Source organism: Budorcas taxicolor, chromosome 3 (genome assembly GCF_023091745.1).
Source record: "Budorcas taxicolor isolate Tak-1 chromosome 3, Takin1.1, whole genome shotgun sequence".
NCBI classification, from domain to species: domain Eukaryota; kingdom Metazoa; phylum Chordata; class Mammalia; order Artiodactyla; family Bovidae; genus Budorcas; species Budorcas taxicolor.
In genome coordinates, this window is record NC_068912.1 from 19,502,439 (window position 1) to 19,527,961 (window position 25,523).

The window sequence follows — 25,523 nt, forward strand, 5'->3', positions numbered from 1 at the left end:
ATTTTTTTCATACTTCACAAATTATTCTTGTTTACTTTTCAGATAATCCATGTCTCATGTTCAGTACTTCCATTTCCTAAGAATTACTGTCATTCTTATCCACATGAAAAAAGCAAATTGTTGGAACAACAAAGACACTTTGAACAAGTATCAGTCCTTCTCTCTAGAAACCAAGGTCCTAACGTGACAAATAAAAAGAAACTGAAAGATCCATATACAGATAAAAGAAAACCAAAATTACATGCAAACAACAACAAAACACAAAGCAAAAAACACAAACTAGTAGTATCAAAATTCCTTTCCAAGGTCAATCCCAAAATGTATAAATGAGGTGTTAATTAAACAAGAAGAAACTGTTGAGTATTAGTGTCTTGGTAAGCCAAACATAAGTATATCCTTCCTTCTTCCCAGATCTGCTCACGAAGCAGACCTAGGGTCATCCCTGAAGTGAGGCAGAGACTGGAGACTGTAAGAGTTCTGAGTTACAATCCTATACTGCACCAGACAGAAACTGGTATCTTCTCAGGGTCTGGAAAATGGCTTATAGCTAGAAGTCTCAGTAATCGGGTAAGCAGAGAACTGAAAAAAAAATTACACCTTTGTAGAGAAATACTGAAAACAAAACATCAGTAAGCTATATAAAATTAATGTTTTCCTTGTAATCAATCTACCATTTTATAATTTCTGAAATACCTCAGATCTGTACATACCCTTTGCCATGGTATACAGTAAATGTTTGGGGGATAATTTATTTGCTACAAAGTAGAAATAAGCACTAATATCCAGGCATCTGCTAGTCTCTCTTTATCAAATCAAGATTAACAACCAAAGAAAAGGCCTAAAAGAAACAATTATACCCAGCACCCAGATCACGATCTTTAAATACCATTCCTCACTGAAAGGAAACAGGACTCCTTGGGAAAATGGCTGATTCTAGATCTAGTATAGGAAATATACAAAGATGAGTCCCAAGCATCTTGTTGTACCAAAAAGCAAGGATGCTATCATAAACAAATGAGTTGCACCAAAAAACCCCACAGGAACAGACATGAAGGAGCTTCCAATGACCAAAGACAGAACAATGTGAACACCAAAAAGAATACTGCTTTTGATTAAATCATACTGAGTATCTAAAAACCCACATAATACTAAAAAAAAAAAATCTCATTGGATATCACTGGAATCAATAAGGGCACCATTTCTTTATGCCACGAATTGGCAATAAAAGGGAAGAATTACATATTTATCCCCCCTTCCCTACAAACTGTATTTCAGGATACCAAATAGCCTTAGTTGATAAGCGAACATTCTTATAGAAGAATTCTAGTTAATAAATGTGAAGACATGAGAGAATTGGAAAATCACCATTTTTGCAACCCTTAATAAAATCACTGGTTACAACAGTAATTATCAGTGAAAAACTCAATGAATAAAAAAAATCAGTGGAGTAAACAATGGAGATATCAAGTTATTACCACCTAAAGCTACTAATTAATCACTAAAAGTGGATAACCAGATATTGTGTTCCTCCTGTTGAGAAGTAATATGAAGTATATAACATAGATTATGAAGTATTCTCAACAGAAAAGCAGAACCTAATCGAGCCTCTAGAGCAAAATTCCATTTATAGAAAATATAAGGAAACAGAAAGACATATTAAATGACATAAATAGGCAAAAGAAACAAATGGGTAAATTCAGAATGTGGAACATTCCACAGGACACAGACCCAATTTCTGCAATAAAGCAAATAATCTGGGGAAAAAAGTTGGGGAAGGGAAGGAAAGGGAGCCAGCCCTATATTAAAACAAACATAAAAACCAAATATCACATGAGGACCTTGTTTAGATCCAGATTTTAACAACCAACTGTAAAGAATCATTTTTAGACAACTGGGAAAACTTGACTATGGATTTGTTATTAGTTAATACCAAGCAAGTAGTTAATTTTTTAGGTTTGATAATAGTTTTGTGATTATATAAAAAAATGTCTGTATTTTTCACAGATGCATACAGAAATGCATACAGGTCCAATAACATGGAATTTGTCTTAAAATATTTAAACAAAGGAAAAGGAAAACTGTATCTATAACACAAATGTGGCAAAATCTTGAGGATTATTAAATATGAGTGATGAGAACATGGAACTTCATGGTACTATTCTATTTTAATGTACATTATAAAGTTTTTACAATTAAAAAGAGGGGGTACTAATCACAACCAATACAACCTAAGATAGTTATTGCCTTTCTTTTAAGAAAGACAAAGTACTTTCAAGTTAATAATAATTAACATCAACAGTAGCAGCTAATATTTAATACATTTATTACATGCCAGATACTCCAAGCACTTCATATGTGTTAACTCATTTAATCTATCTCTCTGTTTTAAACCAACCAATGTAAGTCTACTTGTTCAAGTTGAATTTACCTGATATACTTGGTCTGTAGTACTGTTCTTTTTAACCCTGACTGTAACTGTTGTTCCATCTGGTAATGCTACTCTCAGCTCTACATCGGACACACCATTGTAATTCTGAGGAAAAGACAGAAAAAGAATTAGTTTTAAAAAAAATTAACATGTACAATATCATATAAGAAACGAATTGCCAGTCTAGGTTCAATGCAGCATACAGGATGCTTGGGGCTGGTGCACTGGGATGACCCAGAGAGATGGTATGGGGAGGGAGGTGGGAGGGGGGTTCAGGATTGGGAACACGTGTACACCCGTGGAGGATTCATGTTGATGTATGGCAAAACCAATACAGTATTGTACAGAAAAATAAAGTAAATAAATAAATAAAATTATTTGAAGAATTAAAAAAAAAAAATTATGACCCAGTATATCTTCATTCTCCTTGCAACATGCTAAACAACAACCTAAACTTGTGACAGAAAGAAAATGAGTTTCAGTGAAAAGGGGAAAAAAGACATCTTATAAATCAATACATTTACATTTTATAAGTCAGTCATAAAGCTGACTTTCGGCTGTAGCAAAAGTTAACCTTTAAGAGGAACAGGAAGGAAAGAAATACAATAAACTCAGTGTGTTCACATCCAAAACAGAAAACTTGTGTGAAGCACTCTAGGTCAAACACAGATGAGATTTTGGCTTACTTTCAAACATTCAGAACTCACAAATGAGAAAAGAAAACAACTGAAAGCAGAAGTTTCAACTATTCTCTGGTTTTAAATGGTCCGGCATGGGCTTCCCTGGTAGCTGCTCAGTGGTGAAGAATCCACCTGCCAATGCAGGAGACACAGGTTTGATCCTGGGTTGGGAAGATTCCCTGGAGGAGGAAATGGCAACCCACTCCAGTATTCTTGCTTGGGAAATCCCATGGATAGTGGAGCCTGGGGGGCTACAGTCCATGGGGTCACAAAGAGTTGGACACAACTTAGCAACTGAACAACAATATCAGACTGGCTCAAGTGGAATTCTAAGTTCCTTTCCAGACTGAAATAATCACCACACCTCTGAAAGGAAAAACTGATGAAACTCAGGAATCTGCATTAGTCTGGTACATGTACAATTTTCTTCAAACAAAGAGTAAACAATTCTTATCCTCCTTAATTCAAAAGAAGTCCTTTTCTCTTACTGCTTTTGATAAATTTACACATTCCTCTAACAAACGGTGACCTTGTAATTTTTACTACAGAGAAACAACTATTTAGGAACAAATCCACTTTTAAAAGAGTAAAATTGCCTAAAATCATCCTAAGCATTACTTTGTTATAAGCCCTTGTCTGCAAGAACTTTTAATCCAGTTGGGAAAATAAAATATATACATATAAAATAATCAGTGAATAACATACTAGTACAATAGCATTACACAGTCATTTGTCTATTCAATTAGTATTTATTAAGCACCTACAATATGTTTAACATTGTGCTAAGGCACTGGGAATATAGAGATGATCAAGATTTAGCTCTTGTTCTGAAGACCGAATGTACAGCATGGTGATTATAGTTAACAATACTATTTTGTTAAGGGGCAATACTGAAATTTGCTAAGGGGCAGATCAGAAGTGAAGAAAGGAAGGAAGGGAAGATGGAAGGAAGAAAACAACAAGAAAGAAGGGAGGAAATAGTAATGAGGTGATAAATATGTTAACTTGACTATGGTGATCATTTCACAATTTATACAGATATCAAAACATCAAATCACACACCTAAATATATACAATTCCTATCTGACAATTATATGTTAAAAAGTTGAAAAGAAAATAATTAAGATTTAGCTCTTACCTACATGTAGCTCATACTCTAGTAAAGTAAAATTATAAAGTGATAACCTGACTATATGTATAAAAAATTAGAGAATGAGATAGCAACAAAGTGATAATTAAGCGGTACTGACTGCAGAAGTTCTTGGTGGAATAGAAAATTAATGACTTGAGCATCAGGGAAGGGGTCAAAGAGAAGGCAGAACTAGCACTAGGACCTGAAGGATAAGCAGAACACATAAAAAAAGGAAGTTGAAAAATTAGTCATTTGGAGAATTTACGGCAATTCAACCCAGAATCAATAACTTCAATTTTCCCCACAAGAAGCCAAGAGGGAAATAGTCACTGTAGTGGGTATTCACCTACCTCATCTGATTCTGACAGAAATTCCTGCATGATGTCACTTTCGCCAATGACTCGTATTGAGCACACTATAGAAAACAAAGATAGAATCTGGCATGAGGCCCTAAAATTAAGAATATATAGTCAAGAACATATCAAGATTTAAATATAAATCATCAGTAGCAGGCAATGCTGAAGTAGTATGCCATCCATGACACACAGTATTTTAAGGCACAACAAACATTTATATATGAAGTAGAACTGAGGAATAATAGGGTGTACAAAGATACAGCTTGCTAAAAACATTAAACATACACAAAGGAAGTCACTCATAAAAGAGAAATAAAAGTTCAGTAAATCCAACTTTGCTGGCTTATGTTAATAAGCCAGAGAATAGAGCAAAAGTACAGACAATTAGGAATGTATCAAACGCACAATTAAAATACAAAGAAAATATCTATTTGGCATAGGAGAAGGTCAGTAAGAGAATCATTAACATTTAAAGCCACTTTGGGAAAAAAGGGGTAATCAAGTATTAAGCTGAGTACCTCTTCTCATCTCACTAAGTTTAACTTCAAAACAACTACAACTGAAAAAAAGAGAGAGAGAAAAAGGGAAAAGGAAGGAAAGGAAAACAGGCAGGTAGGTAGGTAATCATCTAAGAGAGTCAATTTCCTAACATTCTCATGGGGAAAATAAATTACACTGCTGATTTTACTTCATTTTATTAAAAAGAAAACCTGTACTCTTTTTCATTTCCCAAGGGCTGTGTTTAGAGGCCATTCCACGTTAGAGAAGTTAAAAATAGATAAAGTTTAACTACCTTCTATGGAGGAAATGGTTTTTCTTCAGGGAAAGCTCTCCACCAAAGTTTTTAAAAATTCAACTAGGTCAATTAGTTCTTCTACAAGGACACAGAATTACTAAATACCACATAAGACCATTATTCTATTAAATGAGTATTTTAAAGAAAAAATTTGCATGCCTAGCAAATTATATAACTCTATATCAAAGCAAGGTCTCTTCTCTGAGCCACAAACTGAACCATCATATTTAGGAGATCTTTGTCATTTCTCCCTGCCCTTCTAGACAAATGAATGTCTCAGCTTCCACATCCAAAGATTCCTAATGTCTTGTTTGCAAGTTCTGAGATACTAATAACAAGTTAGTTTTAATATTTCTACCTATAACCTGCTAAGAACAAGGGGACTTTAGCTCAGTTACAACTCAGCAAACCTGTCCAAAAGGAATAAGGAATTTTCAAGTAGGCTATGTCAGTAAACTAAGAATCACTTTCATTAAAATGTCTTAAATACCTAGCTTCCAAATAAATTTAGCATGTTGAGTGTGTATGTGTTTGCTGGCAAATAATATAACCCTATAAATAAAGGTCCTTAATGCATAACAAAATAATTATGCATTTTTCTATTGTTGTTAAGTGTTCAGTGAGTCAATAACATAGGCTATTAACTGCTGTACTGAACAGTTCAGTGTTGGGCTTTAACACTCAGATCAATCAACATCTATAGTCAGAAATGTGACTTTCACTATTGAGTTTCTAGAAACTTAGCTATGCAGCTTAGGAGCCACAGCATACTATCTCGACCCGATGTTTACTCAAGATAATAGAGTTTAATAGGCTGGCTTACCTTTTTCTAGATATTCTTCCAGCCCCCGACGTCGGGCATCTAATTGCTGTTCTGATAAAGAGAATGGCCACTTCCCTGGAAGTCGGGGAAATGTAAAGTTGGCAAACTCTCTCTTCAGGTTCTGGTGTAAGATGGCAAACTCCCGGTACCGCTTAGAACACAGCTGCCTCCCTGCCATGTAAACATTGTAGACCTGGTGAGGGGGAAGAACAAACAAACAAAAAAAAGCCTACTTACTACATATTAAATCACAGAATCACCTAGAGTCAGGCTCAGATTGACACTGGTTAGGTCAGAGAAGGCAATGCCACCCCACTCCAGTACTCTCGCCTGGAAAATCCCATGGACGAAGGAGCCTGGTAGACTGCAGTCCATGGGGTCACGAAGAGTCAGACACAACTGAGTGACTTCACTTTCACTTTTCACTTTCATGCATTGGAGAAGGCAATGGCAACCCACTCCAGTGTTCTTGCCTGGAGAATCCCAGGGACAGGGGAGCCTGGTGGGCTGCCGTCTATGGGGTTGCAGAGTCGGACATGACTGATGTGACTTAGCAGCAGCAGCAGGTATATTTCTCTATACACTTAACAGAGAATTTATGTTCAAGGTCACCATAAAACAAAATTTACTTTTAATAAACGTGCCAGAAATTGTATGTAAAAAAGACAGATGCTGCCTTCAAGGGGCCCATGATCTTATTTTTGCTATTACAATTAAACTCCAGCACACTGTTTTAGATATCTTTGGAGCCAATTATCAGTTTTTATTTTCAGAAAATTAAAAATCATTCAAAGCCAATGTGAATGAACAAGCAAGCAAATTTGGAGAGAGATGTAAAAAGTTAGAATTGATCATAAGGCAAAGTGACTGACATTTGTGTGTGAACCACATTTCCAAAGAAAAGGTCTAAAAAATGATGTAAGGAATACTGGTATTTTTGCTACCAAAAAGATTGTTTTTGCCAAAGCTCCTTTTTAAAATCAGATTTCCCTAGTTTTGGTCTTCTCCTTTCCAACATTAAAACAGAGTTAACAAAAAGCTGAAGAATAAAGTACTCTAAGGACCTCCTCATAATAATAAACAGTTAATAATCCTCATAAAAAAGTAGACAGATTAGGGCCTGGCACACGGTAGGCACTCAGTAAATATTTGATAGAGAAACGAATGTATATATATGCAATTCTTAGATATGTGTCCTCATAAAGGAAAGTGGTGGGATATATGATCCAAAAACATCAAGTAAGTAACTTGGTAGTCTCAGAACATATCAAATTACACAGAGATGGGAAAATTAGCCCCAAATCACACTTACTGGATTAGCAAAAATCACTCACAAATTTAAATGTGCACAAAACAGGTCATCTACTCAGGTAATCAGGACTTAGTCACTGAACACAGAACAGACTGGTGGTTGCCAAGAGAGAAGGGGTTGGGGGAGGGATGGGAGTAGCAGGCTGGGGTTACCAGACTTTTATATACAGAATGGATGAACACCAAGGTCCTACTGTACAGCATAGAGAACTATATTCAATATCCTATGATAAACCATAATGGAAAAGAATATAAAAAAGAAAGTGTGTATATATATGTATGAATGTATACAAAAAAGTATATACATTCTTTTAAAAGAATATATATATATAACTGAATCACTTTGTTGTACAGATACAGTTAACACAATTACTCTAAATCAACTATACTTCAATTTAATAAATAAACAAAGACTTTGTCACTGAGAATGTATACACCAAAGCATTTCCTTCAGTCTCAAGAAGAATCTTTTCCATGCTTCTATGATTTAAGAAGTATAAATTAAATGTAACAATAATTAGTCATTCAAAACTCCTCTCTCACAGCTCTCCTCCTATGATCCTCCCCTAAGCAAAGCCTCTAACTACTATCAGTGTCCAGGGAATGAATACGATCCTGATCAATGAGTTTTCTTCTTATAATTATCATGCAAATGTGTCACTGATTGTAATGAATCACATGTAATACCAAGTATTTCCATCACTGCCTTCTAAAGACTATGACTACATTTCCCCAGTGATGATCACTTGAGTGATCTCAAGTCTAACAAAACATATCTCAGGGTAGAAAGAACCCTAAAACTTAAGAGGCCTTTGTGACAATTTCAACCCTAAAATTTCAGTTTCTCATAAGGTGAGAACAGTAACATCAAATAGCCTCTCACCACCCACCTCTTCCCACTTAAACGTAAAGTCAAAGGGAACAGAACTATAAATAGGATGCCCGACAGTTCAGTAATACATTCATGCAGGTAGGAATGGCTTCCACAAGAGCTAAACCATTTTTAAATTAGCGGTGCTTAGCAAATGAAAAACATATAAAAAGATATTACAACAGTGATGCTTTGTTTTTCATTTGTCCTTAAAATTAACCTATGATCCATTAGTATTCATTTCGCTGATTTGGACACACTCATTTGCAAAGAAAATGACGGATTCCCCGGTGAATCAACTTGTGAAGGTCCATGGTCCATGAGAAATGACCACGGTCTCATTACAAATGAGAATGGTCCGTCAAAAGATATATTTGCCAGACATGAAGGAGATTATCATAAAATAGGGACTAAAGATATAGGCAGGCAGGTAGTACTTCTAGGATCTTTCCATCTTAACGTAAACCCCAGACTGGCTGGCTCACATATGGAATTAGACAGTTTGTCTAGCTTGCGAGAACATGTTGAATTTAACTATCACTGATCACTGTCTTCTCCAACTGACCATATCCTACAAAACTTCAAAAGTTGGAATGTTCAGATTGCAAAGCCAGCTTCCAAGGGTACCAAGTTATTGCCCTCTTGAGATACTCTTTGCTGAGTTCGACCCCAATGAGGGAAAAGGAATGAATTATGAGTGGGGAAAGTGTAAAACTTATCTGATCAGTGATCTGATTTTGTCTCTCTGGATTCTGCAAATAAAAGTTTCAAAATTCAGCTTTGAAATAATTTCTAAATTTCTCTATATGTAAATGTTGACAATCCATGCCATACCATTTTACTTTATCCTCATGACTTAATTCTGTGGAATGAATGCCAGAAGGTGGTAACTGATAAATTCTCACAAAAGCACAAACTACGTTTACATGTAATCTTTACATTTTTATTTTTTATGTTAATTTTTTTGGCTGCCCTGGGTCTTTGTTGTTGTGTGCAGCCTTTCTCTAGTTGTGGTACATGGGTTTCTCACTGCAGCAGCTTCTCTTGTTGCACAGCACAGGCTCTAGAGCACACGGGTTTCAGCAGTTGTGACATGTGGGCTCAGCAGTTGTGGTGCATGGGTTTAGCTGCCTCAGGGTACATGGAATCTTCCCAGACTAGGGATCGAACCTGTGTCCTCTGCATTGGCAGGCAGATTCTTAACCACTGGACCGTCAAGGGAAGTCCTCATTTTAATTTTCGAAAGGTATTTCAGTTTTATAAAAAGTCTATCATGCAGAATAAGACTTCTGGCACTTATTTTCTCACATAGTCTCATCCACAATGCTATATATCTTTGTGGTTTATTCCACTGTACATAGCACTTTGTTGTTTTGCATTTTAAGAAAAGTCTGTTCTGTTGACATACATTTAGGTTGTTTCTGGGTTTTAATATTTCTTGGTTTTAGCTATTATGAACAATGCTACTGTGAACATTTGTGCCTCCTGGATACACTCTATGTGAGGAACTTCAGAATTATAAGGTATGTGAATATTTAACCTAAGGAGACAATGCCAACTTATAAGCTAAAGCAGTTACATAAATTTATACTCCTTACACTCCTTTTCAGTAATAATATAAAAAGATCCTCTCAATTTTTGCAAATGGAATGCGTATGAAAAGATTTCTTGCTCTGGTCCTAATTTACAGTTCCAAGATTATTAATGATGTTGATCATCGTCTCTCCATATGTATTTATTGGCCAGCTGCCCAGGGATCAAGGCTCACCCACCAGTGGGCCAACATCAACTGTGGAAAACTCCAGACCCCTCAGCCAGCTGAGTCAGGAACTGGCCCCACTTACCAGCAGTCTGATATCTGACCCAGAACCCTCCCAGGACATGGCCCCACCCACCAGTGGCTAACAGCTTCTGCATTAGGCAAGGCTTGGCAACCAACCCAATCAGAAGCCAGCCATGCTTACCAATGTGCCTCACAGTAGTCAGCCTGCCACAACAGAAGGGCTCATGCAGCCCATATAGATGGCACCCCTAAAGCATAAAGGTGTGGAGACCAGAAGCAAGTATGCTGCTGGCCCATAGGCATTTCCTACTTAAGGCCACTTCTCCATGATAAGAAAACATTCCAACCTACCAAATACATAGGAATAAAAACACAGAATTCGGCAAAATTAGGCTACAGAGGAATATGTTCCAAACAAAGGAACAAGACAAAACCCCAGAAAAAGAACTAAGTGAAATGGAGATAAGCAATTTATACAACAAAGATTTCAAGGTAATGATCATAAAAATGTTCAAAGAACTTTGGAGAAGACTAGATGAACACAGTGAGAAGTTAGACTTTTTCTAACAGAGAGTCAGAAAATATAAAGTAGACCCAAACAGATGAAAAATACAGTAACTAAAATAAAAAATACACTAGAAGGATTCAATAAGAGATTAGATGATACAGAGGAATGAATTAGAAAACTGGAAGACAGAGTAAAGAAAATAACTCAAACTGAACAGAAAAAAGGAAAAATAATTTTTTTAAAATGAGACCTTTAGGACAACATCAAGCATATAACATTCATTTAACAGGGGTCCCAGAAGGAGAAAAGAAATAAAAGGTGCTGAGAGCATATTTGAAGATGTAGTAACTAAAAACTTTCCTAACTTAGGAAAGAAACCAGACATCCAGATCTGGGAAGCACAGTGAGTCCCAAACAGACCAACCCAAAGAGGACCACACCAAGACACGCTGTCATTAAAACAGCAAAAATTAAAGATAAAGAGAGAATATTAAAAGCAATGAAGGAAAAGCAACTAGTTATGCACAAGGGAACTAACTCCCATCAGGCTATCAGTCGACTTTTCAGCAGAAACCGCAGACCAGTAGGGAGTGACACAATATACTACAGTGATGAAAGGAAAACACCCACAACACAGAACACTCTACCTGGAAAGGGTATTCTTCAGATTTGAGGGAGAAAATCAAAAAAGGTTTACAGACAAGCAAAAGCTAAAAGAGTTTAGCCCTATGAAACCAACTTTACAAGAAACGCTAAAGGGACTTCTCTATGCAAAAAAGGCCACAACTACATATAAGAAATTAGCAAAGGGAAAATCTCATTGTTAAAGACAAACATACAATAAAGGTAGTTAGTTGATCAGTCAATTATAAAGCTAGTAGGGAGGTTAAAAGACAAAAGTATCAAAATCATCAATATCACAATAAGCAGTTAAGAGATATACACGTCAATAAGGATGTAAAATATGATGTTAAAAACAATAAACATGGTGAAGAGTGAAAACACAGGATTGTTAAAATGCATTCAAAATTAAGGGGTCAGAAACTTAAAACGATCATATAGAGTGACAGACTGCTATATGTAAACTTCATGGTAATCACAAACCAAATGTCTACACAAGATATACACACAAAGAAGACAAAGGAATCCAAACATAACGCTAAAGACACGGTAAAAAGCAAAACACAAAGAAAAGAACAAAAAAGGGTCATAAACACAACCCCAAAACAATTAATAAAATGGCAATAAGTACAAATCTATCCAATTGCTTTAAATATAAATCGACTAGGTACTCCAATCAAAAAACACAGAACTGCTGAATGGATATACAAACAAGAACCATATATATGTTGCCTAAGAGAAACTCACTTCAGATCTAAAGACACACAGGCAGAAAAGGAGGGAATGGAAAAAGGTATGCCGTATGAATGAAATGTAAAGAAAGCCAGGGTAACAATAGTTATATCAAACCAAATACACTTTAAAACAAGGTCTGTAATAAGAGATAAAGAAGAAAATTACGTAACAATCAATGGATCAATCCAGTAAGATATAACAACTGTAAATATGTATGTACCCAACATGCTGTTGCTGCTGTGTTAGTTGCTCAGTCATGTCCGACTCTTTGACACCTCATGGACTATAGCCCGCCAGGCTCCTCTGTCCATGGAGTTCTCCAAGCGAGAATACTGGAGTGGGTTGCCATTCCCTTCTCCAGGGGATCTTCCGAACCCAGGGATCAAACCCAGGTCTCCTGCATTGCAGGCAGATGCTTTACCATCTGAGCCACCAGGGAAGCCCATGCACCCAACACAGGAGCACCTAAATACATAAAGCAAATATTAATAAATATAAAGGGGACAAGTTGGCAGTAACACAATGATAGTACAGGACTTTAACACCACACCTACATCAATGGAGAGATAATCCAAACAGAAAATCAATAATGAGGGATAGTCCCAGCATTCCAGTGGTTAAGACTCTGCACTGCCAATGCAGGGGTTGTGGGTTCAATCCCTGGGGGGGAAACTCCACATGCCAAGTGCTATGGCCAAAAAAAAAGAAGAAAATCAATAATTAACACTAGCCTTAAATGACACATCAGACCAGATGGACAACTATATATATATATATATATATCTCGTTACTGTTGTTGCTATTCAGTCACTCAGTTATGTCCAACTGTTTGCAACCCCATGGACTGTAGCACGCCAGCCTTCCCTGTCCTTCACCATCTACTGGAGTTTGCTCAAACTCATATCCATTAAGTTGGTGATGCCATCCAACCATCTCATCCTCTGTTACCCGCTTCTCCTCCTGCCTTCAGTCTTTCCTAGCATCAGGGTCTTTTCCAATGAGTCAGCTTTTCCCATCAGGTGGCCAAAGGATTGGAGCTTCAGCTTCAGCATCAATCCTTCCAATGAATATTCAGGACTGATTTCCTTTAGGATTGACTAGTTTGATCTTCTTGCAGTCCAGGGGACTCTCAAGAGTCCTTTCCAGCACCACAGTTTTAAAGCACCAGTTCTTCAGCACTCAGCTTATTTTACTGTCCAGTTCTCATCCATACATGACTACTGGAAAAACCATAGCTTTAACTATATGGACCTTTGTAGGCAAAATAATGTGTCTGCTTTTTAATATCCTGTCTAGGTTTATCATTCCCTTTCTTCCAAGGAACAAGTGTCCTTTAATTTCATGACTGCAGTCACCATCCACAGAGATTCTGGAGCTCAAGAAAATAAAGTCTGTCACTGTTTCCCCATCTATCTGCCATGGAGTGATGGGACTAGATGCCATGACCTTCATATTTTGAATGTTGAGTTTTAAGACAACTTTGCACTCTCATCAAGAGGCTCTTTAGTTCTTTGCTTTCAGCCATAAAGGTGGTGTCATCTGTATACCTGGTATTTCTTCCCACAATCTTGATTCCAACTTGTGCTTCATCCAGCCTGGCATTTCACATGATGTACTCTGCATATAGGTTGAATAAGCAGTGTGATAATATACAGCCCTATCGTATTCCATTCCCAATTTGAACCAGTCCGTTGTTTCATGTCCAGTTTTAACTGTTGCCTCTTGACCTGCATACAGGTTTCTCAGAAGGCAGGTCAGGTGGTCTGGTATTCCCATCTCTTTAAGAATTTTCCAGTTTGTTGTGATCTACACAGTCAAAGGCTTTAGCATAGTTAATGCAGCAGAAGTAGTTGCTTTTTCTGGAATTCTCTAGCTTTTCCTATGATTCAATAGATGTCAGCAATTTGATCTCTGGTTCCTCTGCCTTTTCCAAATCCAGCTTGTACATCTGGAAGTTCTTGGTTCACATACTGTTGAAGCCTAGCTTGAAGGATTCTGAGCAGTACTTTGCTAGCAGGTATAACATCCCACCCAAAAGAGGCAAATTATTCATTCTTTTCAAGTGCACATAGAAGTCTTCAGAACAGATCACATACTAGACTACAAAACAAGTCTCATGAAATTTAAGATTGAAATCATATCAAACATCTTTTCTGACCACAATGCTATGAGACTAGAAATTAATTACAAGAAAAAAACTGCAAAAACCACAAACACATGGAGGCTAAACAATATGCTACTCAACAAACAATGGGTGAAGAAATCAAAGAGGAAATTTTAAAATACATGGAGACAAATGAAAACACAATGATCCAAAACCTATGCAAACAACAAAAGCAGTTCTAAGAGATGTTTATAACAATATAAGTCTACTTTAGCAAAAAAGAAAAATCTCCAATAAACAAGTAAACCTACACCTAAAGTTACTAGAAAAACACACAAACAAAACCTAGTTAGTAGAAGGAAAGAGACCATAAAGATCAGAGCAGAAATAAATGAAACAGAGACTAAATAACAACAGGAGAATAGAAAAGACTGGTGAAACTGAGAGCTGTTCCTTTGGCATGACATTTCTAATGTACTGAAAGAAAAAAATCCTCATCCCTGAATTTTATGCCTTTCAAACATAAGGGTGAAATAAAGACTTCTTCAGATCAACAAAAGCTAAGAGACATCACTGCCAGCAGATCTACACTACAAGAATATTAATGGAATTTCTTCAGGCAGAAGGAATATGATACCAGATGGAAACTGAAACTACAATTACACAAAGGAATGAAAAACACAAGAAATAGAAATATGTGCTTAAATATAAAGAAACTCTTCTCATTTTCAATCTCTTTAATTACTTAAAGCAAAGACAACAACAAAATCTCATAAAATTTATCATACATATAGAAGAAAAATGTGTAACAACAGCACAAAGGATACAAAGGATACAAAGGTAAAAATGAAATATACCATTAGTAAATTCTTACACTGAGAAGCAATAATGCATTAAAGATACTATTTATAAAGATGCATACTGTAAACCTAAAACAGCCAGTAACAAAATTAAACAAATTATATAGAGATAACATGGTATCATTAAAAATATTCTATTAATTGAAAAGAGCCAAAAAGGAGGAATAAAGAGCAGATGAGATACAGGTAACAAAAAATAAGATGGCAGATTTAATTTTAACTATATCAATAATTACACTGAGGAAGCAGACTATGCCCTGTAAATAAAAGACCAAGATTGCCAGACTGCATAAAAAAGCAAGACACAATTATACGCTATCTCCAATAAACTCATTTCAAATATAATTATACAGATAGGTTAAAAAGGATGGAAAAGATATCCAATGAAAACAATAATCAAAAGAAGGCTGAAGTGACTATTAGTGGCTATACGTTAACATTAGAGAAAGACTTCGGAACAAAGAACATTACAAGAGAGAATGTTTAAGGGATCAATTATCAAAACGACATAATAGCTTCATTACACATTAAAAATGGGTAGAACTGAAGATTATGCTTCAGGTAAACTCACTATAGACCAACCCTCACAGTGAACAACCACAAACTCTGGAAAAAAATACAAAACCCAATTACTTGATGATTCTGAATAGTACTCTAAAATTGTTGACTGGAGTCAAAACATGAAGCAACTGAAAAAGAGTTGGGGAGTTTCCTACTTTGGGGAGTTTTGCTTTCATAGTGGACATCAGTCACAAAGTAGCATAACTTAAGCAACTAAAACTCCAATAGACCTCTTTCTGGCTGGAGGAAAGAGAGACAGGTTCTGGGCAATCACAGATGCCACCAAAATGAGTGGAGATTTACAAAGGAGAGAGAATCAGAGAAAGAGATGCCTTAACTCTGTGAACAAACATCACATACTCCTCAGGCTGATTCCTCCCTAAATGATATACACACAAGACAGACTCAAAAGCAGCACAGCAAAAGCTTAAAGAATTGTAATGAGACTTGTACAACTCACAGAAGCTGACAGCTTACTCAGTTAACTGCCAGGTAAAATAAAGACATCAACATTCCTCAGAGGAATATCACAGAATCCAGAGCCTACACAATTGTAACATTCATAATACCCAGGACACAGTCCAAAATTACTCACTATACAAAGAACTCAGAAGTTATGAGCCATTCTCAAGGAAAACAAAAACACTAAACAGAGGACAAACTCAAAATGACATAAATATTAAAATGTTCAGACATATACTCAATGAATACAAAAATAAAAACACACATATATGTTCAACTGATTTTCAACAATAATGTCAAGACGTTTCAATGGGGAAAGAATGGTCTTTTCAACACAACTGTTGAAACAAGATGTCCACATGGGGATGGAGGGGGAAATAACCTTGACCCCTAGATCATACATATAAAACAGTCAACTCAAAATGGATCACAGACCTAAACATAAGAATAAAACTGGGATTTCTCTGGCAGTCCAGTGGTTAAAACTCCACACTTCTAAGTGGGTTTGATCCCTGGTCAGGGAACTAAGATCCTGCATGTCAAGCATGGTGCAGACAGAAAAAAAACAACAAACAAGAAAACCAGGATCCACCCACTTTGGAAAACAATTTGGCATTTCCTCAAAAAGTTCATCATAAAAGTTATCATATAATCCAGCAATTGTACTCCTGAGTCTTTCTTTCCAAGAGAAATGAAAACAGGTATCCACACAAAAACTTGTATACACATGCTCAATCCAGCATTATACATAAGAAGCAAAAAGTAGAAAAAAACCCAAATGTCCATCAACTGAACAACAGATAAGTTAAATGTGGTATATTCATAAAATGGAATGCCATTTGCTTGATACATGCTACAACATGGATAAACCTTGAAAACACACATGGCTTCATTTATATGAAACATCCAGAATGGGCAAATCTAAAGAGATAGAAAGTAGATGTCTAGGACTAACCGGGATAGGAGGTTTGAAGAGTGACAGCTAAAGGGTACAAAGTTTCTTTTTGAGAGGATGAAAATGTTCTAAAATTGTGGTGATAGTTGCACAATGCTGAGCATACCAAGAACCACTGAACTGTATACTTTAAATGGGTGAATTTATGATATGTGACTCAAACCTCAAAATAAAGTAATCGCAAAAACAGAAAGGTAAAACTATAAAACTTTCTTAAGAAAACATAAAAGATTTGCATCCTTGGGGCAGGCAGATTTCTTAGAACACAAAAAAGGAATATCCGTAATAGAAACTGACAAACCAGACTTCATCAGACTTTATGGGTTTTTTTTTTTTCAAAGGCAGGTAAAAATAAAATAAAAAGGCAAGCCACAGACTGAGAGAAATATTTTACAAGGCTTCTATCTGATAGAAGACATATACAAAATATATAAAGAACTCTTACACAAAACAACAAGACAAACAGCCCAGTTTTTTAAATGGGCGAGAGTAGAATAGCTACGTCAACAATGAAGATATAAGAAAAGCCAGTAAGCACATGAAAATACACTCACCATGAGTCATTAGGCAAATGCAAATTAAAATCAGACTAAGCTACCATTATACTCAGAATGACCAGAATTTAAAAACTGAAAATGTGAAGTGTTCAAGAGGTTATGGAGCAACTGGAACACTCCACTACAGATGAGAAAAAAAAATAGTATAGCCTCTTTGAAAAACAGTTTATAAGGTTCCTTACACTTAGCATTTGACCCTGCAATTCCATTTCTAGCTATACATATATTCAAGGGAAATGAAAACATAAATCTACATAAAACCTGTACATTAATGTTATTTCACGGCAGCTTCAGTAATAATAGCCCAAACTGGAAACAACACAAATGGGCAACAAGAAGTGGATGGATAAATAAATTGTAACAAATTCATCCAATGGAATACTATCAGTAATTAAATGCAATAATCTATTGGTCTATGCAACCACATGCATCTATCTTAGAAGAACTACACTAAGCGAACAAACCTAGCCATGAAAGACTATATACTGTATGGTTTCATTTATTTTCAGTTCGGTTCAGTTTAGTCGCTCAGTCGTGTCCGACTCTTTGCGACCCATGAACCGCAGGACGCCAGGCCTTCCTGGCCTTCACCAACTCCCAGAGTCCACCCAAACCTACATCCATTGTGTCGGTGATGCCATCCAACCATCTCATCCTCTGTTGTCCCCTTCTCCTCCTGCCCTCAATCTTTCCCAGCATCAGGTTTTTGCAACTGAGTCAGCTCTTTGCATCAGGTGGCCAAAGTACTGGAGTTTCAGCTTCAACATTAGTCCCTCCAATGAACACCCAGGACTGATCTCCTTTAGGATGGTTGGATCTCCTTGCAGTCCAAGGGACTCTCAAGAGTCTACTCCAACACCACAGTTCAAAAGCATCAATTCTGCACTCAGCTTTATTTATACTCCAACTCTCACATCCATACATGACTACTGGAAAAACCACAGCCTTGAATAGACAGAACTTTGTTGGCAAAGTAATGTCTCTGCTTTTTAATATGCTGTCTAGTCAGTCATAACTTTCCTTCCAAAGAATAAGCGTCTTTTAATTTCATGGCTGCAATCTGCAGTGATTTTGGAGCCCAGAAAAATATAGTCAGCCACTATTTCCACAGTTTCCCCATCTATTTGCCATGAAGTGATGGACCCAGATGCCATGATCTCAGTTTTCTGAATGCTGAGCTTTAAGGCAACTCTTTCACTCTCTTCTTTCACTTTCATCAAAAGGCTCTTTAGTTCTTCACTTTCTGCCATAAGGGTGGTGTCATCCGCATATCTGAGGTTATTGATATTTCTCCCGGCAATCTTGATTCCAGCTTGTGCTTCCTCCAGCCCAGTGTTTCTCATGATGTACTCTGCATATCACGGTAATCCAAGTCTATGCCCTGACCAGTAATGCTGAAGAAGCTGAAGTTGAATGGTTCTATGAAGACCTACAAGACCTGCTAGAACTAACACCCAAAAAAGATGTCTTTTTCATTATAGGGAACTGGAATGCAAAAGTAGGAAGTCAAGAAATACCTGGAGTAACAGGCAAATCTTGGCTTGGGGTACAGAATGAAGCAGGGCAAAGGCTAACAGAGTTCTGCCAAGAGAACGCACTGATCATAGCCAACACCCTCTTCCAGCAACACAGGATAAGACTCTACACATGGACATCACCAGATGGTCAACACTGAAATCAGACTGATTATACCCTTTGCAGCCAAAGATGGAGAAGCTCTATACAGTCAGCAAAAACAAGACCAGGAGCTGTCTGTGGCTCAGATCATGAATTCCTTATTGCCAAATTCAGACTTAAATTGAAGAAAGTGGGGAAAACCACTAGGCCATTCAGGTATGACCTAAATCAAATTCCTTATGACTATACAGTGGAAGTGAGAAAAAGATTTAACAGACTAGATCTGATAGACAAAGAGCCTGATGAACTATGGACAGAGGTTCATGACATTGTACAGGAGACAGGGAGCACGATCATCCCCAAGAAAAAGAAATGCAAAAAAGCAAAATGGCTGTCTGAGGAGGCCTTACAAATAGCTGTGAAAAGAAGAGAAGTGAACAGCAAAGGAGAAAAGGAAAGATATAAGCATCTGAATGCAGAGTTCCAAGGAATAGCAAGGAGGGATAAGAAAGCCTTTCTCGGGGATCAATGCAAAGAAATAGAGGAAACAATAGAATGGGAAAGACTAGAGATCTCTTCAAGAAAATAAGGGATACCAAGGGAACATTTCATGCAAAGATGGGCTCGATAAGGGACAAAAATGGTATGGACCTAACAGAAGCAGAAGATATTAAGAAGAGGTGGCAAGAATACACAGAAGAACTGTACAAAAGAGATCTTCACAACCCAGATAATCTGGAAGGTGTGATCACTCACACTCACCTAGAGCCAGACATCCTGGAATGTGAAGTCAGGTGAGCCTTAGGAAGCATCACTAAGAACAAAGCTAGTGGAGGCAATGGAATTCTAGTTGAGCTATTTCAAATCCTGAAAGATGATGCTGTGAAAATGCTGCACTCAATAAGCCAGCAAATTTGGAAAACTCAGCAGTGGCCACAGGACTGGAAAAGGTCAGTTTTCATTCCAATCCCAAAGAAAGGCAATGCCAAAGAATGCTCAAACTACCGCACAATTGCACTCATCTCACGCGTAGTAAAGCAATGCTCAAAATTCTCCAAGCCAGGCTTCAACAATACGTGAACCGTGAACTTCCAGATGTTCAAGCTGGTTTTAGAAAAGGCAGAGGAACCAGAGATCAAATTGCCAACATCCGCTGGATCATCAAAAAAGCGAGAGAGTTCCAGAAAAACATCTATTTCTGCTTTATTGACTATGTCAAAGCCTTTGACTGTGTGGATCACAATAAACTGTGGAAAATTGTGAAAGAGATGGGAATACCAGACCACCTGACCTGCCTCTTGAGAAACCTGTATACAGGTCAGGAAGCAACAGTTAGAAGTGGACATGGAACAACAGACTGGTTCCAAATAGGAAAAGGAGTACATCAAGGCTGTGTACTGTCACCCTGCTTATTCATTTAGTTTACATTCAAGAAAAGACAAAATACAGTGACAGAAAGGTGATCAGTGGTTGATAAAAGCAGTGGGAGGGAGTGAAGATGACTGCAAAGGGGTGTGAGGCAACTTTCTGGGACAATGAAAATGTTCTATATTGACTGTGGTGATTATAAAACTATGTACATTAATTAAAACTCACAAAACTGGACATTTAACAGTGATGAATGTTAATGCAAATATATTATGCATAATGAAGTTTATTTTTTAAAAAGAACAATTAGTAGTTTCATTCCTTTTCTAAGTCTACAGAGGTTCTCAAGGTCTTAGGCAATTCCCCAAAGGTGCCAGCATCCACTGTGATTCATTTTTAGAACCTGACCTTGATTTCTACTTCTTACGTGTCTTACAATTGAAAGTGCCTCTACAAAGGATCCCAAGAGACTACTAAGAGCAACTATGTGCCCATAAAATGGACAACCTAGAAGAAATGGACAAATTCTTAGACTAGTATAATCTCCCAAAACTGAACAGGGAAGAAATAGAAAATATGAACGGACCAATTACTAGTACTGAAATTAAATTAGGAATTTAAAAACTCCCAACAAACAAAAGTCCAAGACCAGACGGCTTAGACAGTGAATTCTACCAAACATTTAGAGAGGAGTTAACAGCTATCCTTCTGAAACCATTCTAAAAAATTGCAGGGGAAGGAACACATCCGAACTCACTCTATGAGGCCATCATCACCCTGATACCAAAACCAAAAGAAGATATCACACACACACAGAATTACAGGCAGATATAAAAATCCTCAACAAAATACTAGCAAACCAACTCCAACAATACATGGAAAGGATCATAAGCCATGACCAAGTGGGATTCATTCCAGGGATGCAAGGATTTTTCAGTACTCACAGATCAATCAATGTGATACACCACATTAACAAACTGAATAATAAAAACCACAGAAAAAGCTTCTGATAAAATTCAACACCCGTTTATGATAAAAACTCTTCAGAAAGTGGGCACAGACAGAACATACTTCTACATAATAAAAGCCATGTATCACAAATCCACAGCTAACATCATACTCAACAGTGAAAGGCTGAAAGAAAGCATTTCCTATAAGATCAGGAATAAGACAAGGATACCTACTCTTGTCACTTTTATTCAACAGTTTTAGAAGCCCTAGCCAAAAGCAAATCAGAGACAAAAAGAAATAAAAGGAATCCAAACTGGAGAAGTATTCAGTTCACTCACTCAGTCATTTCTGACTCTTAGCAACCCCACAGACTGCAGCACGCCAGACTTCCCTGTCCAGCACCAAATCCTGGAGCTTTTTCAAACTCATGTCCATCGAGTCAGTGATGCCATCTAACCATCTCATCCTCTGTCGCCCCCTTCTCCTCCTGCCTTCAATCTTTCCCAGCATCAGGGTCTTTTCCAATGAATCAGTTCTTCACATCAGGTGGCCAAAGGACTGGAGTTTCAGCTTCAGCATCAGTCCTTCCAATGAATATACAGGACTAACTTCCTTTATGATTGACTGGTTTGATTTCCTTGCAGTCCAAGGGAATCTCAAGAGTCTACTCCAACACCACAGTTCAAAAGTATCAATTCTTCAGCACTCAGCTTTCTTTATAGTCCAACTCTCACATCCATACATGACTACTGGAAAAACCACAGCTTTGACTAGACAGACCTTTGTTGGTAAAGTAATCTCTCTGCTTTTTAATAGGCTGTCTAGGTTGGTCATAGCTTTTCTTTCAAGGAGCAAGCATCTTTTAATTTCACGGCTGCAATCACCATCTGCAGTGATTTTGGAGCCCCCAAAATTAAAGTCTGTCACTGTTTCCATTGTTTCCCCATCTATTAGCCATAAAGTGATGGGACTGGATGCCATGATCTTAGTTTTCTGAATGGTGAGTTTTAAGCCAACTTTTTCACTCTCCTCTTTCATTTTTATCAAGAGGCTCTTTAGTTCTTTTTTGTTTTCTGCCATAAGGGTGGTGTCATCTGCATATCTGAGGTTATTGATATTTCTCCCAGCAATCTTGACTCCAGCTTGTGCTTCATCCAGCCCAGCATTTCGCAAGATGTACTCTGCATATAAGTTAAATAAGCAGGGTGACAATATACAGCTTTGATATACTCCTTTCCCGATTTGGAACCAGTCTATTGTTCTATGTCCAGTTCTAACTGTTGCTTCTTGACCTGCATACAGATTTCTCAGGAGGCAGGTAAGGAGGTCTGCTATCCCCATCTCTTGAAGAATTTTCCACAGTTTGTTGTGATCCACACAGTGAAAGGCTTTGGTGTAGTCAATAAAGCAGAAACAGATGTTTTTCTGGAACTCTGTTGTTTTTTCGATGATCCAATGGATGTTGACAATTTGATCTCTGGTTCCTCTGCATTCTCTAAATCCAGCTTGAACACCTGGAAGTCCATGGTTCACGTACTGTTGAAGCCTGGCTTGGAGAATTTTGAGCCTTACTTTGCTAGCATATTAGGAAGTATTAGGTTGGTGCAAACATAACTGAGGTTTCGAACTGTGAATTTTAAAGCATTATAACTAGGCTCAAACATATCTTTATTAATCAAAACAAAAACCATTACAATCAACACATTTTTGCCAATGAGAAATGTTTGTTTATTCCTGTAATGTAAAAATCCATTCCTCCCAGTTCAACAAACTCTCGAAAAGCATTTTCTGCCTCCTGCTGGTTGTGGAAGCATTTTCTGCATAAAAGTTGTCGAGATGCTTGAAGGAACAGCAGTCGGTTGTTGAGAGGTCAGGTGAACATGGTGGATGAGGCAAAACTTCCTAGCCCAATTCGTTCAACTTCTGAAGTGTTGGTTTTGCAATGGGCAGTCAGGCATTGTCATGGAGAAGAACTGGGCCCTTTCTTTTGACCAACACCAGCGGTTGGCATTGCAGTTGTCGGTGCATCTCATTGATCTGTTGAGCAGACTTTACAGATGTAATGGTTTCACTGGGATTCAGAAAGTTGTAGTGGATCAGACGGGCAGCAGACCACCAAACAGAGACCATGACCCTTTTTTGGTGCAAGTCTGGCTTTGGGAAGCACTTTGGAGCCTCTTCGCAATCCAACTACAGAGCTGGTTGTCACCTACAGTCATAGAAAATCCATTTTTCATCCCAAGTCACAATTCGACTGAGAAATGGTTCACTGTTGTTGCGTAGAATAAGAGAAGCCGATACTTCAAAATGAGTGTTTTGATTTTCAGTCAGCCCATGAGGTACCCATTTATTGAACTTCTTCACCTTTTCAATTTGCTTCAAATGCTGGCTGACTACAGAATGGTCAATGTTGAGTTCTTCAGCAACTTCTCATGTCGTTGTAAGAGGATCAGCTCTGATGTTACTTTCAGTTGGTCACTGTCGACTTCCAGTGGCCAGCCAGTACGCTCCTCATCTTCAAGGCTCTCATCCCCTGTGAAAACTTGTTGAAGCAACACTGCACTGAAAGTTTATTAGCAGTTTCTGGGCCAAATGTGTTGTTGATGTTACAAGTTGTCTCTGCTGCTTTATGACCCATTTTGAACTCAAATAAGAAAATCGCTTGAATTTGCTTTTTGTCTAACATCATTTCTATAGTCTGAAATAAATATAAAATACACAGCTAATAATAAGTCATCAGAAAAAAAACACACAGCAAGAAATGCACATTAACATGATGGACAACATGACCACATTTCTTTAAGAATGTATTCCAATCTCAAGCAGTACAGTTCAACAATGCATAACTGCAATTACTGTTTCATCAACTTAATAGAACTGTCACAGTTTGCAGATGACATGATGCTATACACAGAAAGTCCTAAAGATGCTACCAAACAATTACTAGAGCTCATCAATGAATTAGGTAAAGTTTCTGGATACAAAATTAACACACAGAAATCTGTTGCATTTCTATACACTAACAATGAAATAATAAATGCTGGAGAGGGTGTAGAGAAAAAGAAAGCTTCCTACACCATTGGTGGGAATGTAAACTGGTGCAGCCACTATGGAAAACAGTATGGAGGTTTCTTAAAAAATGAAAAATAGAGTTATTATAGGACTCAGCAATCTCACACCTGGGCATATATCTGGAGAAAACTCTAATTTGAAAAGATACATGCATATCAATGTTTACAGCAGCACTGTTCACAACGGCCAAGACACAGAAGCAACCTAAATATCCACTGACGAATAGATAAAAAAGACATAGAACATTTATAGAATGGAATATTATTCAGCCGTGAAAAGAGTGAAATAATGCTATTAGGGCTTCCCAGGCAGCACTAGTGGTAAAAACCCTGCCTGTCAATGCAGGAGACAGAATAGAAGGAGGTTCAATCCCGGGGTCAGGAAAATCCCCTGGAGGAGGGCATGGCAACCCACTCCAGTGTCCTTGCCTGGGAAATCCCATGGACAGAGGAGCCTGGCAGGCTATAGTCCATAGAATCACAAAGAGTCAGACACGACTGAACCAATTTAGCATGCAGCACGCATGGATGGACCGACAGATTATCATACTAAACAAAGTAAGTCAGACAGAAAAAGACAAATATATGATACCACTTATATGTGAAAATTTGAAAAAATGATACAAATGAATTTATTTACAAACAGAAACAGGCTCACAGACACAGAAAACTTAACGGTTACCAAAGGGGATAGTGCGATGGCACGGGGTGGGGATGGGATAGAGATAAACCAGGAGTTTGGGATTAACATATATACACTAACGTATATAAAATAAACAAGGGCCTACTATATAGCACAGGGAACCAGATTCAGTTATCTTTTAATAACCTATAATGGAAAAGAATCTGACAAAGAATAGATAGAGGGTTGGTCAAAAAGTTCCTTTGAGTTTTTCCATAAAATGTCACAGAAAAACCAGAATGAACTTTTGGCCAACCTGATATATATGTATATGTATCATTGAATCACACC

At 37.4% G+C, this 25,523-nt stretch overlaps 1 protein-coding gene across 2 annotated transcripts in view; it reads right to left on the reverse strand.

The window, feature by feature from the left end:
• Nucleotides 1-25,523, reverse strand: part of SNX27 (sorting nexin 27) — an 81,332-nt gene that overhangs the window by 27,914 nt on the left and 27,895 nt on the right. For both annotated transcript variants that reach the window (XM_052636941.1, XM_052636940.1), the window contains exons 3-5: nucleotides 6,216-6,408; nucleotides 4,591-4,655; nucleotides 2,429-2,533 (exon numbers count right to left, since the gene is read on the reverse strand). In XM_052636941.1, coding sequence (XP_052492901.1) covers nucleotides 2,429-2,533; nucleotides 4,591-4,655; nucleotides 6,216-6,408 — 363 coding nt within the window. The remainder of the gene's footprint in view (nucleotides 1-2,428; nucleotides 2,534-4,590; nucleotides 4,656-6,215; nucleotides 6,409-25,523) is intronic.